This window comes from Danio aesculapii, chromosome 3 (assembly GCF_903798145.1).
Source record: "Danio aesculapii chromosome 3, fDanAes4.1, whole genome shotgun sequence".
Taxonomy (NCBI): Eukaryota; Metazoa; Chordata; class Actinopteri; order Cypriniformes; family Danionidae; genus Danio; species Danio aesculapii.
The window spans coordinates 38,256,313-38,272,820 of record NC_079437.1 but is presented as its reverse complement, the minus strand read 5'-3'; the positions used below and the strand labels follow the sequence as shown (position 1 = coordinate 38,272,820).

At 37.8% G+C, this 16,508-nt stretch overlaps 1 protein-coding gene across 4 annotated transcripts in view; it reads left to right on the top strand.

The window, feature by feature from the left end:
* axin1 (axin 1) overlaps positions 1–14,620 on the top strand; it is an 86,022-nt gene extending 71,402 nt beyond the window's left edge. For 3 of the 4 annotated variants that reach the window (XM_056453937.1, XM_056453935.1, XM_056453936.1), the window contains exons 6-10: positions 1,730–2,277; positions 3,383–3,553; positions 3,644–3,892; positions 9,567–9,716; positions 12,498–14,620. In XM_056453937.1, the coding sequence (XP_056309912.1) occupies positions 1,730–2,277; positions 3,383–3,553; positions 3,644–3,892; positions 9,567–9,716; positions 12,498–12,624 (1,245 nt within the window). In that variant the 3' untranslated portion in view covers positions 12,625–14,620. Of the gene's footprint in view, positions 1–1,729; positions 2,278–3,382; positions 3,554–3,643; positions 3,893–5,535; positions 5,644–9,566; positions 9,717–12,497 lie in introns of all 4 variants that reach the window. The other variant, XM_056453938.1, reaches the window with a different exon arrangement.
* Positions 14,621–16,508: the final 1,888 nt, after the last annotated feature.

Here is a 16,508-nt window from a genome sequence, read left to right as displayed (position 1 = left end):
AGCGAGAATGACATCGACCTCAACTTTCCGTCTTACACCACACCTACCAAAATATACCATTGGTACCATTTTTCATTGAAGACACAAGCCTGATAAAGGTGACCCGTACTGAACAATGCTGTACCGTACTGTATCACTCAGTGGAAACAAAACGTCCTTGTAATTGTGGTGAATTGATCACCAGATCTACTGATATAAAAGACATTATATGAAGGAAACAAGGTGCACAGATGATCCCACATCGCAATAAAGAGCTACTGTGGTGACACTGCATTACAAGCTATTAAATAACTCAAATATAGTATAAAATGGTTACACATATACATAAAATGATTGATTTTTATGGCATACCAATTACCCAACATGTGCATATGATATTATATCCTGTGGGTTTATATTTGAGAAACAATTTTATTGTCTGAATGTACAGGAAGTACAGGATGTTAATATAACACAGTTTAGTCACCAGACTATTACACGACACTGTTTTTAGCCAAAAATATGTAACTATTAAAAAATTTTTTTGGAAATTCATTTATGTGACAATTACTTTTTTGGGGTCTTTGAAAATGTCAGTTTGTAAAGTTTCATGATATAGTGTTTCTTTATCAAGTGCCATTTTCAGCTACTGACCTGACATTTATAATAAAGCAGTTTTAAATATTTTTGTGTATCTGTGTAAATGGGGATTGTTTTAACAACATTGTCCTCTATACTCAAATCTTTAAAAAAAATGCAAATTAGGGTTAGGGTGGGATATTACATTTTTCTGTGATCTTGCGATATGAAAACAGTTTCACCAGTCAGATGACTTGAATAGCTCTATTTTGGGGGAAAAAAACATTAATTTAGATTGGGGTGGTTTTGTAAGGGTGTGATAATTTGTAAAAAATAATAAACAAATTGCCATCGAGAATAATTACAAAAGAACAAAGAAAAAAGTCAAATAAACAGTCAAGCAGTATTCAGAAATTGAATAATGACATGTAAAATAAGAAATAACACAGTATAGTAGTCTTTAATTAAGAATAATATTACTGAATTATTAATACAGTCAAGTTACAAATATTGTACGTTTTTGTTCCTGAATGCTTTAAACTATCTTGAAATCTCATGGAAACAATAAGGTTTCACTCTATTATGGTTATTCTTTGTAATGACACCACGAATCTCATGTATTCTCAATTGTTGTGATGATCATCTGTAATACCGACTCAACATTTCATATCCTGCGATGTGACTATTGCAGACACACACATTGCGATATCAATGCTAAAACAATATGTGTGCAGCTCTAGTTTAGTGTAATTTTCTGGTAATATCAAGGTTGGAAAGTGACCAGAACGAATCAATAAAATATATTAAATCCCTTAATCTGCTTGCAAATTGGACATTATTTATTTTCTTATTTTTATAAGTCTAATGACCATTAAAAGAATATTTTGAGCATCAAGCGAAGTCTCTCATTGCTCATTTTCAGGTCATTGTGTGTTTTGAATGTAACCATAACAAAGGCCTTTCTTTGAGTAGAAGCATAATCTTAAGACTCATGTGAAAGGATGACATCTGCTGGTTCAAACCTGTTACTGCAAACAGTGATTCTGCATCCCATTGTTTTCTGTAGTACACTTGGTTCAATTCTTTTTCCACAGTTATTATAATTAATATTTCATTACATATTCAAATTAAAGCATTTGTTAAAGCGTACCTAATCACTGTTGTCCTGTAGGAAGAGGAAGGAGATGAAGCGGACATCTCCACCGGTCCCTCTCTGGCCAATCACAGGATTCCTCCAGCGGTCCACGTTCAGCATTATGGAGGTCGCTACTCTGAAATGAGCTACAACGGGCTGCAGCTACGGGACGCGCACGAGGAAAACCCAGAGAGCATCCTGGACGAGCATGTACAGCGGGTCATGAAAACTCCCGGCTGTCAATCTCCAGGCACCGGACGCCATTCACCGAAATCCCGCTCGCCAGACGGGCTGCCGGCGGGTAAGATCCCTGGGGTGATGATGCCACTGTCTGGTGGCCAAGGCAAGCACCAGGCTCGGCAGGGCCCAAAGGGTGAGGCGGCGCACCTGCATCATCACAAACACCTTCACCACACACACTATGCTGCGGCGGGGAAGCCCAAAGAGCAGGCAGAGGCAGAGGCCGCAAGAACGCATGGAGGATTTGCCTGGAACATGGAGCAACACCACTATGGACCCAAGTCACGCAACTATGCAGATGGAATGAGCGTCGGTCCTAACACCATGGACCCTATGGGTTACAGGTACGTGTCTCAATCACTTTTGTCAGATGTGAAGGCTAATAATGATCCCAAATCCATCTAATATGCTGATCTGGTGCACAGGATGAATAGAAAGTTTGATAAATGTCTCTGCTGCAACCTTTGATACAGATGAAATTTTTGAAAGAAAAACACAAACAAAGTGTCATAACACAAAGTCAACTCTATATTTTTATGTTATACAAGTCAGTTGTGTTTCAACTAAATTTCTTAAGTCTAATTTGGGGGGTCATATCACTGACACTGACAGTGACTTTATAAGAGGGCCGTTTTAACAATCAAGCACACAAAAAAAGTGAAAACCTGATGCAATTGATGCACTCTGACATTTTACCTCAGGGTATCAAAGCTCTTTCATTTTGTTTCTTGTTGTTCATATTGAAGGGGTAGTTTAAATTGCCATGAAAATACTACAATTTAATAATAGGCATAATAATAATAATAATAATAATAATTATGTCCCAATCAATTGTTGCTTAACCAAAAGTAGCTTAAGACAGCAGAAAGCAGTTTGGGTAACTAAAGTGACTTTACTGGAAATTGTTCTTCTCAATATCTTTCTTTTTTTTGTAAAACTACATTGAAGAGGGGAAAAGTATGTACATTTACTTTAACATGTTCAATTCAGCCAGCATTAAAATTTTACTAATGCACATTTTTATACAAATCTTATTAAGCATATGAGGAAAATCTATTAATGAGACCATTTGAATCTAATATTAGCAAAATGATCATATTTACACCACCAGCATAAAGTGTAGGCCATGAAGAGGTGTTTGTACAACAAAATACAAGTGGTTTAAAACCGATAATAAATTGTTTCCCCCATAGTTTATGCGCATTTTTTCTTATCGAATAAAAAGTTTATCCTACGCGTATGTTTTTTTTTTTTTTGTGCATTATTGAAGTGTATGCGGATCTTGGCATTTCCATCAACTGATTTTTTTTTATGTCAAAATGCGCAAAAAAATAGGTGGATGGCTATATAGTATATGTGGCACGGAGTACATTTCTGCTGAATACATTGAGTAGAGCCATTTATTTAAACAGGTTGATTGATTTTTAGTGTTGTCATATCTCATTGTAGCAGTAAAGGCAGCACGCTATCAAAGCGACCGGTCAGAAAAGGAGAAGATGGTCGAAACTTTGAGATGCGAGAGCCCTTACCTGCTGACGACATGGAGAGAAACCAAAAGATACTGCAGTGGATGATGGAAGGCGAGAAGGAAGCTGGACGCTATAAGAGGAGCCCTTACGGGTGAGAACTCTTAATAATATAGAACAGGAGTCTAACCAATCAAATGAAGTCATCATGTTAAAGCTCTTTTTGGTGTTGCTTTTGCTTCAGGAGCATCTCTGGGCCTAAGAAAGCTCAGGCTCACGAGCCGGCACGGCCCAGTTCGGTGGAGCGTCTGGGGGCCGTGCATCCATGGGTGACCGCTCAGCTCCGCAACAACGTGCAGCCCTCTCATCCCTTCATCCAGGATCCAACCATGCCCCCCAACCCAGCCCCAAACCCCCTCACCCAGCTGGAAGAGGCGCGCAGGCGGCTTGAGGAGGAGAGAAGGAAGTCTGGGACACTGCAGGCCAAGCAGAGGTGAGAGGACGCATGTATGACACACGGTGGACAGATTTACTACTGCATGACAGTATTTACTTGTGTGGTGCTCATTCTTTGATCATTTATTTATTTATTTATTTATTTATTTATATATATATATATATATATATATATATATTATCATGTTATTTTATCCTTAATCCAGGTGATTTAAATATGTATAAATACTATTTTCATCAGTATTAAACACGCACAAACATAATGTAAATTTCCTATATATTTTTAACACATTTCTAAACATAATAGTTTTAATAACTCCTTTCTAATAACTGGTTTATTTTATCTTTGCCATGATGATTTACTAGACTAGTATTCTGCTTAAAGTGCCATTTAAAGGCTTTAAAAGTTAATTCAGATATGTCCAAAGTTGGCCCTTAGTAAATTTTGATTTGGCCCAGCATCCCATCCGAGAAGAGAGTGAGAATGATGTAGAGGGTAGTGCCTTAAACAGAGATTGTCCTTTCTAAGTCATTTCTAATTTAACGTAACCTTGTTTGTTTGTTTTATTGCTGAGCTACAAAAAAAGCAAGCTGAAAGTAAATGATTCACTTAAATGTTGTAAATGAATCTTAATCTGTAAATGAATATGAATATATAGTCATTCAACGGACAAAGAACAAAGCAGGAATACACTGGAAGGCAAATCAAGGCAAACAAAAAAAACAGGTGTAGCTTGACTTGTTTAACACTATTTTGTTATAAGTGGGATTGCTTTAACTAAAATTATTCTGTGTTAATTAACATAAAGCAATGTTTTTAATTTAAATAATTGAACTAAATTTGGAAATCACCAATGGCAACTTTAATGTAATAGAGTTTGAAATATTCAACTTGGCCAACCACGCTCAATCAAGACTGGTTTTTGGCCCCCCTGGTTTAGTTCAGGCAGTTTAGGCAACCCTGGTTTAATTAGTGAAGTCAGATAATTAGGCAAATCATTGTATAATGAGGGTTTGTTCTGTAGACAATCGGGGAAAAAATGCTTAAGGGGTCTAACAATACTGATCTTAAGATGGTTTAAAAAAATCTGATCTGCTTTTATTCAAGCTGAAATAAAATGAATAAGACTTTCTTCAGAAGAAAAAATATTACAGAAAATACTTGAAAAATCCTATGCTCTGTAAAAAAATGACAGGAGGGCGGAAATTTTTGACTTGCACTTTATATTTCATTATGATTTATTCTCAGTGGTTCAATTTACATTGCATCCTGAATGTTATAAATATATATATGAGTGATCGAGTGTGTATGTCAATCTGTGTTTGAGGTGATCATAAATCAATATCATGAAGTTTACGATAAGATATTGTTTTACTTAGCTTTTTCCAACACAACATCATTAAATTGATACTGTTCTTGATCTGATACTTATTTGATTCCATTTCCAAACAAAGCAACATGAGAAAGGATTACATTTCAAGCACTCTCTAAATGCATTTTTTATTTAAATCCCAGATGTTGCCCTCTGTTACCCATAATGCAAGGCTCCCTCCTCTCCCCTGTCTTCCCTCGACATGATCCCGCACACATTTTTGGCTGGCTTAGTTGCATGAGTGTGTGTTGAGGCCATGTGTGCCTGAAAACACAGCCGGTGTGTCTAACTCGGGGTTGTTCCTCAGGTATGTGATGGAGGTGATCCAGAGGGGTCGCACCGCTGTCAGGCCCGCTCTGTTCCCTGCGCTCAGTGTGGTGCCCGCCGTCTCTGACACGGAGCTCTCCGACGCAGAGTATGTCCCCAATACTTTTCAATAGAGTGTAGCCTATCCCCTCACCATCCCATGCTGTCCATACATGCACCCCCGAGTGTTTGTCAGGCCTGTGGAGCATGTGACTTCTAGTGGTCGACTAATATGTCATTTTTTTTCTTAATTAGCGACTGACAAGTTTTGGGTTTGGCTGATGCAGGACTTTTACTTAAACATAGAAAGTGTCTTAAGCCTCATTCACACTATGAGGACTCACATTGGCAAAGCCACACGTGACCGTTCAATTCAACAGAGTGAGCGACTTTCGGCGATCTCCATCTACGCGAACGGCAGTGACCATTGGCGACCAGGTGGGCGTGTCATGCAAATAAAGAGCGACTTTCTTGAGCGACAGCCAATAGGAGCACCAGTAGAGCTCAGATGATCTTCTCTCAGCTCGCTCAGAAGCCAGTTGTATTCTCTGTGCTGTAGACCTACATAGACCTGTGTTTGCAGCAGGTCACCACTCAGAGCGAGAGGCAGCTACAAAGTCGCTGCTAGTGTGAATGAGGCATTAGTCTTCATTAGTTTTCAATGTCTGGAGCAGTGTAAAGACCCTAATAAATGGGGTTATTTTTCATTCTTCGTTTATGGAGAAAAAAAAGTTCAAAGAAGTGACAGTATACTGTTTTCAAACACTTCAACACTCCCCATGCTGCAGTAGTAAATGTAAATCTGTCCCGCTGCTGTCGTGTACCCAAAACGCAACATCAATGGCGCTTGTGAGGGAATAACCAACATTTGATTTAGTTGCCGATTTGTATGGTCTCATTCGTACAATTTAGTATGATTTGCTAATCCCCCAATAACGGTTGGGTTTAGGGGTGGGTTTTGGTGACATGCCTCCTATTTAAAATCGTACAAATTCGTACGAGTTAGCCACTAAACTCACAAAATGTAAAATAGTTACGTTTACTCGAGAGATCAGAAACTGAGGGAAGAACAGTTTCATAAACATCTAGCAAACATCCTTCTCCAGACTGTAACACATCAAACGAGAAGCGAGATCGCAGGGTGCCACGGCTTTACATTTGTTTTTCTGTTTGCCACTGGTTTACTCATTTACATCTATAGAAACCAATGTTTAAAACTTGGCACAGTGTTGTGGTGCTTCTTGTCTGGTGTGTGTGACCCCTCTGTATCAGCTCTGCTATTTGACACTCAAGTGTGTTCATGTTGCTAATAGGCATGACATGATAACTGGTTTAAGGTTTGGAAAAGTCAAGGTTTGAAAACTGCTAAAATTTTCTATTATATTGTTCCTAAGGTTTATTTCAATTTTTTTTCATGTGTTTTATAATATTTTATTTCGTTTTTTTATGGCAACAGTATCTTCACATTAAAAGCTGTTGGTCAGGCCACAATTCAGCAAACATCTGAAAAACAAATCGCTTATATACCAGCATCCATGCTATAGAGCTGAACAGTGCAGAGGCTTTCTTTATATCCACAGAAAAGCAAGATCCAAAGATGTAAAGAAATCTGTTTTTGAAACTGATTAAGACAGCAGAAGTCAGTGATTTATTTTACTTATTTAGCCCGACATGTTTACTGCTCCAAAATATTTCAATTTTAATGTTCAATGGGGAAACAAGTTGTTTTTTTACCCTGACATTTAAAAATAGAACATATTTTAGAGCAGTAATCAGAATACCGCCATACCGTGAAACCATGATATTTTTATCCAAGGTTATCATACCCTCAGAATCATACACCAGCCCATGCCTAGTTGCTAACTTGTTTTTCTGACCTTCGTGGATATGAGATGTAAAACAATTCTGAAAATAACTTTTTTGGGTAAATTTCGTTCAAAATGACGAGTGTTAAACACATATAATAAATTAATTATTGTAGTGACCGAACAAGAGCAGTCTTCATCACAGATTCATTTGTTTAAGCAATTCATTCAAAAATGCTGATTCATCCAGGAATTGAATATGTAAAAAAAAATTTCCATAGTAATTCTTTCCATAGGTTAGTTCAAAAATACTGAAATGATGCATGTAATTTAAGTTAGTAACTGAATCACTCAAGTAATTTCTTTTTTAAATTAGTTTAAATAAAAACATTTTAAACGACTGGAAATTCGATTTTTAGACAGGACTTCTAGTAATATTTATTTTGATTAGTTGTCTGCTCAGAATCACAGTAGAATTGTGAGGAATATTGTTTTTGATACAATAACAATATTAACAGTATTATTATAGTAATAATATAGTAACTCAGCAAGTACAAATTAAAACAAATAATTTAAAGAGATTTTTCTTAAGGGTGCATTTCCAGACTGCTTAAAAATGCAAGAACTGCATAAAAGTTTGTCGGTTGGTCAGTTTATTTTATTATTACAAATGTTTTGTTGCCATCTGAAGTATAAATTTGTCATTCATGTATATGTAAGTATATATGTGCAGTATCACACGAGCACTGTGATATGGTTGTATATCGGCGCTAGTGGGAGGCGTGCGTTGGCTCAAGGTATACAGCCATATCGCACTGCTATGAGTGTAATATTGTGTTTATACAACAGTTCGACAGCATAATTGTGTATATATATATAAAAAAAAAATCAAACACTGAGAGTCTCAAAATCCTTTTGTATGAGGAACTACTTTCTTCCGTTCTTCCATTCATTCACATCTGCAGCTAACGTCAGAACAGCAGAAACTGTTGCTAATTCATCAATGTCACTTTAGAGATAGTATTTGAATGATTCTCTAGCGTAATGTCTAAAGTGATCACAAATCGGGATAGCACAAAAATTAACCACAAAAAGCCAAAGCAAACATTACCAAATTACCATGGTAAAAATACCATATTAATAATAATGATTTGATCAGCTGTAGTTTAAAATTTACACTGAGTTTTTCTCCCCTAAGGGCTTATTATGCAGTCTCTGTCGCCCTCATGTGGTGGGGACTGTCAACCATCTTTGCTCTGCTCAGTGACAGGCAGATGGCCACCTACACGCTGAATCTCCACAATTATAAATATTTAAAATAGGCACTATCCTTATAAATATACTGCATAGTTGCAGTCTAAACAACTACAATCTCGCCTAAAAGCCTCAAGTACATTGTCCAACAGCTGCATTATTTGTCAAACTGTAGTGAGATTATTGATCTACTGTTACTCTATGTGGGTGGAGTAATACAGAAGGGTGAGGAGGCTGTACGGGTGCTGCTATTGCAGAATATATATATTGAATTAATATATAATATATATTAAATTAATATATAATATATATTAATTCAGATCATCTTTTTTTCCACATTCATTTAAAAATGTCTCCATTAATAAGTAATAAATGTGATTTTTATATCAATTATCATTGAACCTGCTTTCTAAGTCATCAGCATCTCCCATAACAAAATATCAATCGACCACTAGTGCTTTCATGTCACTCACTAACCCCTCAGTGTGTAGCGCTATTCTGACTTCCTGTGCACAGCTATAGGAGTACACTTTATATAGACTGGTCTTAGCACGTAGTTCTTGACAGATTGGTTGCAGTGAGGTGTATCGTTCTGGTGCATTAACAGCAGGAGGAGAGCTGGAGCTGCGGAGACGTGCCTGCTTCTAATGCAGATACGCAGTTTAGTGACATCAAAGCTGTGGTGTGGATGAGATGAAAGCGACCCAGCAGTGCCAGTGTTTTTTTTTCTTTTCTTCCGAGGAACATTTGTCAGGCATCTGGAATTCGTTTTACTTGGCATCAGTAAACCAAGCATCTGCCGCCCACCAGCACTCCTGCCCACTTCAAGCCCAGCAGAACACAAACAAGAGCCTTTTAAATACAGACATCCTTACGGGACATCCGTATTTCCGCTAGAAAATCAAACGCACCATTTTATTGCAGAACGAATGCTTTGGTGGCTTTTTCAAGTGCTTTTTGGTTTGTTTTGCAGGCATAAGAATATGAAGAAGCAGCCCTGTGAGAACATCACCGTGGCCTATTATTTCTGCGGTGAACCCATCCCGTACAGGACGTCCGTCAAGGGGAGGATCGTCACGCTTGGACAGTTCAAGGAGCTGCTCACTAAGAAAGGGAGCTACAAGTAAATGCGTTTTTTTATGTTCTTTGCATTTGTGGGTTATTAAGTTTATTCACTTAAAGATTTTGTCCTATATTCTCATTTAACATACTACAAACAGCTTCTGTGAATCAGAAAAAAAAGAATGAAATGCTTGGAAAATGTAAATCAGCGTAATGCTGCAGAAGATTTCCACTAAATATAAAAGTTTATAGTGTGACTGTAAATGAGTAATAACTTCTTAAAATTCAGCTTTTTTCCCCTTCTTTTTTAAAAGTCTTTTAATTTGGGATCCATTTTTTTATGCTTAAAATAAATTTTAGTAATCTGCAAGCATGTGTAGTGAAATTGAAACCTATGTAAACAATTGGGGGAAAAATGCAAGGACAAGTTATTATTTTTAAATGATGATAATTTTGTATAACTTTCCATGTTATATGCTAAATTCAGTTCAAATGTTATCATTGTCTCAGAAATCATAGGGCCCTAAACATTGTCATTTGAAATAATTTGTTTTAAATATGATAATATGTAAAAGGTTTATTTGTAAATTGAAACTCAAGCAATATTGTCTCAAAGTAAGGATGAGTTTGTGGTGAGTAGCTTCTTTGATTGCATTAGACTATCGTTGGGCTTCAGAAGAGATGCACTTTAATCAGAAACACATTTTATAATCTACTTTTACTGTCTTTTTTAAAATTAAAATATTTTCCGTCATCTTTGCATATTATTGCAAGGAAAAAAACTCTCCTTTATTGCTTTTGGAACTAACACACAGGGTTTTGTAAAGACAGGAGTGCAATTAAGGCATCGATGACTTTTTTGTTTGTTTTGCCTGAAATTTTACACTGCAATGCCATTTTTGCAGGTCTAAAAAATGCAAACCTTTCAATAAGAATTTAAATTAATATATTGAAAGGGGTGTGATTATTAAAAATGCATGTGATGGGATGGTATTAATGTAGAAACCAGCAGGCTAACCACATACTGTTCATTCTAAAATACCTTAGCTAAAGTTTGTCAGCAAAGTGGTTCAGTAATGCTACTACCCAAAACTTCCTAAAGCTCGCTCATTGTGTTTTGTTATCATCTTTTGAGGCTTAGGTAATTTATTATATACGAAAATAGATCCACGGTAACTTCAACCACAGCAAATTCCAATTTCCTTTTTGATATTTGGATATCTAGTTTTTCAGAAAGTGATTATTTTGTTCTTTTAAGCTCATTGGATGAAAACAGTGCTTTGTTCATTATTAATGTTTTATGCGATAATCCAAGTCTAATTTGCATCTTTGAATGGAAACCTAGCTTTTGTCTCCACACAAAACTTTCAGAAAAAAATCTAGGATTTTACTACACTTTACTACTATGTTGTCTTATTAACAGACTTTTCATTATTGAATGAACTCTCTCAACTCATTTTCAGTATCAAATGGCTTTATGTATTTCTGTAGTATGTATTGTTTTCAACTGGCCTTTTTCATGCAATACCTATATACTATAAATCTATACCTATATATGACTATACCTATATACAATATAACTATACTTTGTTGTGAAAAATCTATTAATTAATAGTTAAAGTAATGAGCAACTAATACTAGAGTTGGTTTTTGTTTGGGGTCATTTTGATACCGGTGCTAAATCGATACTTTTTTAAAACGGTACCAAAACGATGCCTGAAGTGATATTTTTAAGCCACAAAATTATGGTGGAAAAACATTTAGTTTGACAAAAAATATTTAATTGAACAATTAAAATTTAAAGTGTATATCAATTCACATTTTCTATTATTGAATTGCACTAATATAGTTATTTTGTCCATTTGTTTTGACGAAGATTTGCATTATGCAATTAACATAACATTAGCTTACTACTAACCTGTGTAAAGGCTGTAATCAAAATCGGTGAACTCTTTCTAGGGTTGGGGCTTGAGTCGTCACTAAGTACGTTTACAAGGACACCAATACTTCAATATTAACACGATTAAGACAATACTCTGATTAAGAGTCTACCATGTAAACAGCGATTTTTGATGACCTTAATCCGACTAGATAATCGAACTTAACAGAAATCGAGAGACGTTGAGTATGCCAATTTAGTGGCATTATAGAAGTGCAGTACAGACAAGTAAACGCTACAATCAAACTATTACAGTCTTGTAGACTTTAGTTGATTCCGTGTGCCCTCAAATGTTTTATTAAGTTTGACGTGTTTCCCACGCAACTTTTGTAAAGCATCTGTTGCACGTTGCTGTGTCAGAATTCTTGCTTGTAAAATATAGCCGTACTTTAGGACGCCTAGTTTAAGCAAATTTAATGAATACGCTCATGCATGTTGATGAATCTAAAGGAAGTTGGATATGCAGTACTGCGAACTTTGCCTTTTATAAATTCCTAAGCAACAAGGACAAACACCTACAAGGACAAACATCAACAACGGTGTTCGTAACCCCCAAAGTTGTTCAGAATTAAATGATTGGAGATGGTGTGACACAACGCGTACTTACCTGTGCCTTTGATGCACCCTTTGATGCTTACATCCTTGTCACAGCACCAGTGGCACCGAAATTCATTTGCTGATTCGATCAGGTGTATACCAGTTACATAGGTACCGGTGCCAAATTGGCACCAGGTTTCGGTACCCAACCCTAACTAATACATTTATGTTAACTAATAACTGTTCTGATTTAGATTGTAATACAGTAATGTGCACCTTTTGTAAAGCTGCTTTGAAACAATAATTATTGTGAAAGTGCTATACAAATAAACTTGAATTGAATCGAATACCTCTCTCTTTCCTCAGGTATTATTTCAAGAAAGTAAGCTATGAGTTTGACTGTGGAGTGGTGTTCGAGGAGGTACGCGAAGATGACGCCATCCTGCCCATCTTCGAGGAGAAGATCATCGGAAAAGTGGAGAAGATCGACTGAGGCCGGGACGGAGGCTAGAGGAGAGGAACTCGGGCTGTGGAGGACATCAAGATGGAGCTGCAGTGAGCAGGTGCTGAGTTTGGTACAGCGAACGTGGATGTGCTAGAGAGCCAGAGGTGCGGAAACGGGGAAGAAGGCTGTGGAAAGTACACTATTTACTCCGAGGCTTCAACCTCCGCTCAACAGAAGTGCTCGAGATCACTGCGTTGGGCACAGAAAGCCCTCGGACTCACTCACTCACAGAGAGACGCAAGCTGGAGGCAGCGTCCTCTCACTTTTGCTATATTTCTAACTCTGAAAACTGTAATGTAGCGATGTAAAGTTAGCCTAGAAAAAAGTACTATGAATATGTTTACTAAAGCTGCATATTTTTGATATGACGTATTCAGAAGGAACATATCCTTTCTAATTTAACAACTCTTGTAATTTTATATGTACTGGTACCAGATGTGTACAGGACTGTCTGTTTAAAAGGAAAAAGAGTAAGTTTTATATCTATTTAAATATTTAAAAGTGAAAAAAAGACAAAAAAAAACTAAAAGAGAAATCGGTTCACCCATATCAAACCTGCGGCATCGACATGCCCCCCCCCTCAAAATGGTGGTAAGTTTTCAAAAGCCTGTGGTTATGGAGGAGCAGGAATCATAACCCGTGCTTTACCAAGTGCTTTTAACTCCCATCAAGTCCACACGGGAGAGGGAGGAGTCAGTCAAACGGCGCACTTACCACTGCATTATGCATTGATGTCAAAGGAGAAGCTATACGACGATGCCTTCACATTGTGTTTGAGTGATGTCACGACACGCGTAGTGCATAATTATTCCTCCCCTTCGATGAGTGCGCTGACATTTATCTCCAGATTTCCGAGTGGAACAATTATAGGTCTGTATTTCACCTCCAAGGTCTCTTTCCAGGTGCTTGCGCGCGTGAGATCTGCTGAAGCCTGTTTAGGAGCAGGAAGTGTTTGAGCCTTGTGGAAGAGAGGGGTCCATCATCTACCGAGTGCCATTGGACAATATAAGGATCATGTTTACACTTACCTTAATGTATTACAGAACAAGAAACAAATAGAGAATTGTAGCCTTTTAGCTTAACGCGGCTATTGTGGTGCCTGGCGAGAATGAATTGTTTTTAAAACGTAGTTTTTAGCCTAACGTGATCTGCCTTGTTGAGATCACGAAACACCAAAGAGAACAATCTATCACAGGAGTCGACTAAAAACCCGTTTGTGTTGTTTCGGCAGCAAAAACCAAGCTCCTTTTTAGAGTTTTCAGGCTGTGTGTTGTAACGAAACACTGAGATAAATGCTAGGAAAGGCCTGGCGAGATTGAGCCAGACGTGGTGCTGTAACGTTAGAATGCTTTTATTTTTATTTTGTCGTCATTGTTCTGGCATCCCACGTTAAAGCTAGTTTTTAAATTTGAAATTCGCAATGTTAAGTTGATTTTAAGTTGCCGTTATCAATGTCTGTCATGTTTTTTTGGCTACCACCCCCCCAACCCCCTCGTTCAGTTTAGTCCTTCATCAACTTGAACAATATGGGTACTTGATGCAAACTATGGAACATTTCTCATGTGTGTTTTTGATTACGGTGTAATTGTCAACTGGGATGTAACTACTGTGAATAGCCTGGACGTGAGCTCCTCTCACTGAACGATGAATGACCTGTACATAGACGTCACAGAGTGCCTTTCTGACCATTCTCTCATCTCTGATCCACTGTCTGCTCTCTTCACTCCATGTGTCCAGTACCAGGGACTTGCATTATGTTTTAAAGTTTCTTGATTTGTTTTGTTTTTGTTAGTTTCCTATGCGAAGAGCGTCAACACACTTTAAGTCTTTCTATGTAAATATGTACATTTTTTTTAAATGTGTCTTCAACTACAACCAGCAAACCGATTTGGAGATTTAGTGCCCTGGTTCTGCTTAAGTGTGCCGAGTTGTACAGTTATCATTTTATGGTACTTTGGACAATAAAGACATGTAATGAAATACATCTGGAGTCATCCTGTTCCTTTCTCGAGTCATCTTGTTCCTTTCTCAAAATATAAATGACGTGTTCGTGCGTGTGTTCGTTTATTCATGTATGACTTTTTGACATTTTCTCTCCAGCAATTTAAGTTTGTAAAGCCTTTAAAACACAAAGACTAACAGATGATGGCGCTCTTGTTTCCTAGCAACTGTTTCAGGATGAGTTTTGCCAAGATCTCATGCAGCCGACGGCCGAGGCTCCACATAAACACTGAATTATGAGAGATCATTTAAAATAAATGATTGGGAAAGTCTTTGATCTGCAGTACAAGAGATTTAGTTTGGATTGAGAAAAGAAATAATTAATAGAGCTAGCAAGAAACGATACTGCCTTATTTTCTTGTTGGGAACTTATGCCTTGATACCCTTTTTGACTCTAATATACGTCAGTGATTGCTTTGCATATGTGCATAAAACTGGTGGAACCCAGATCTGAAGTCAGAAGTGGGAAAAACCAAGTTTAAATGTCCCACATAAACCTAATTGCGTTTCAGTCACTCACACCACAAGATGGCACCATGAGTCAAATAATCAATTTCTTCTTTGACCAATTATGAACAATTTGTTATTTAAAGCAGAGAGCTTAGAATCTAAGCTCAAAAATCTAAGCCCAAATTTGGTCCTGGAGAGCCGGTGTCCAGCTTAGTTTAGCTCCAGCTTGCCTCAATACACCTGCCTGGAAGTTTCTAGTATACCTACAGAGCTTGATTAACTGGTTCAGGTGTGTTTGATTGTGGCGGAAGCTAAAATCTGCAGGGCACCGGCCCTCCAGGATACCCCTGATCTACATCGATAGTGATTTTATGCTCTTTGTTTAAAGCTGCGGTCACACTTGACATTTCTTCCCATAGACTTCCATTCATACGCACGTGAATGCATCAGACCGGAAACGCAGGGTCATGCGTCGAGTTTCGCAGGTTGCTGCAGTGCAAAGTTCAAGCTTGGTGAACTCTAACCTGCGAAATCGCATCATTTGACTCCATGAGACCAATCGAGGAACAAAACAGGACCTCTCTGGACAGAAATTTAAAACATGGAGCAATAGCTGGCTTTTTTAATCATCTTGTTTAATCCCGCCCCTTTTCGCAGTGCCGCACGACAGAATTTCGCACACACAAAGCCCAATGTGACCGCAGCTTTAAGCAGGGGTGTCAAACTTCCTAGAGGGCCGCAAGCCTGCACAGTTTAGTTTCAACACACTGGTTTTTAACAAGCCTGAAGTACTCAAATAGTATGATTAGGTGTGTTTAATTAGGGTTGGAACTAAACTGCAGAGCTGCGACTCTCCAGGAACTGTGTTTGACACCTGTGGTTTAAAGCAACGTTCAGGCTTTACCAAAATCAGGTGTATTGCCATTTGGTTGTCCAGTGGCATGCGGTTCCTGTTAGCTACAGACAGCTCTGTTTATATTGCTACTGATCTTGGTGTAAGTGAAAATGTAAGTAGGCTACATTTCATATTTGATTATCAGAACATAATTTGTAAATTACGAGGTCCCGAAACAGATCGGGGTAACGGATCCGGCATGTTAGTAGAGGAGGGGGAGCGGTGCTGCGGATGAAAGTGAATTTGTACCGGCACAAATTAATCCCTGTTGATAATAAATTACTGCACATTATGCACATTCATCCACTGCAAAATATTTACACATGGCTCTACAATAGGCTCATTCATCGACACCATTTTGGAACTTACATCACATTGTGAGTTTCACTCTGGTCGGGCTAAAGCTACGGTCACACCGGGCTTTGTGTGTGCGAAATTCTGTCGTGCTGCGCTGCAAAAAGGGGCGGGATTAAACAAGCCTATTAGACATTTTAAAAAGCCAGCGATCGCTCCATGTATTAAATTT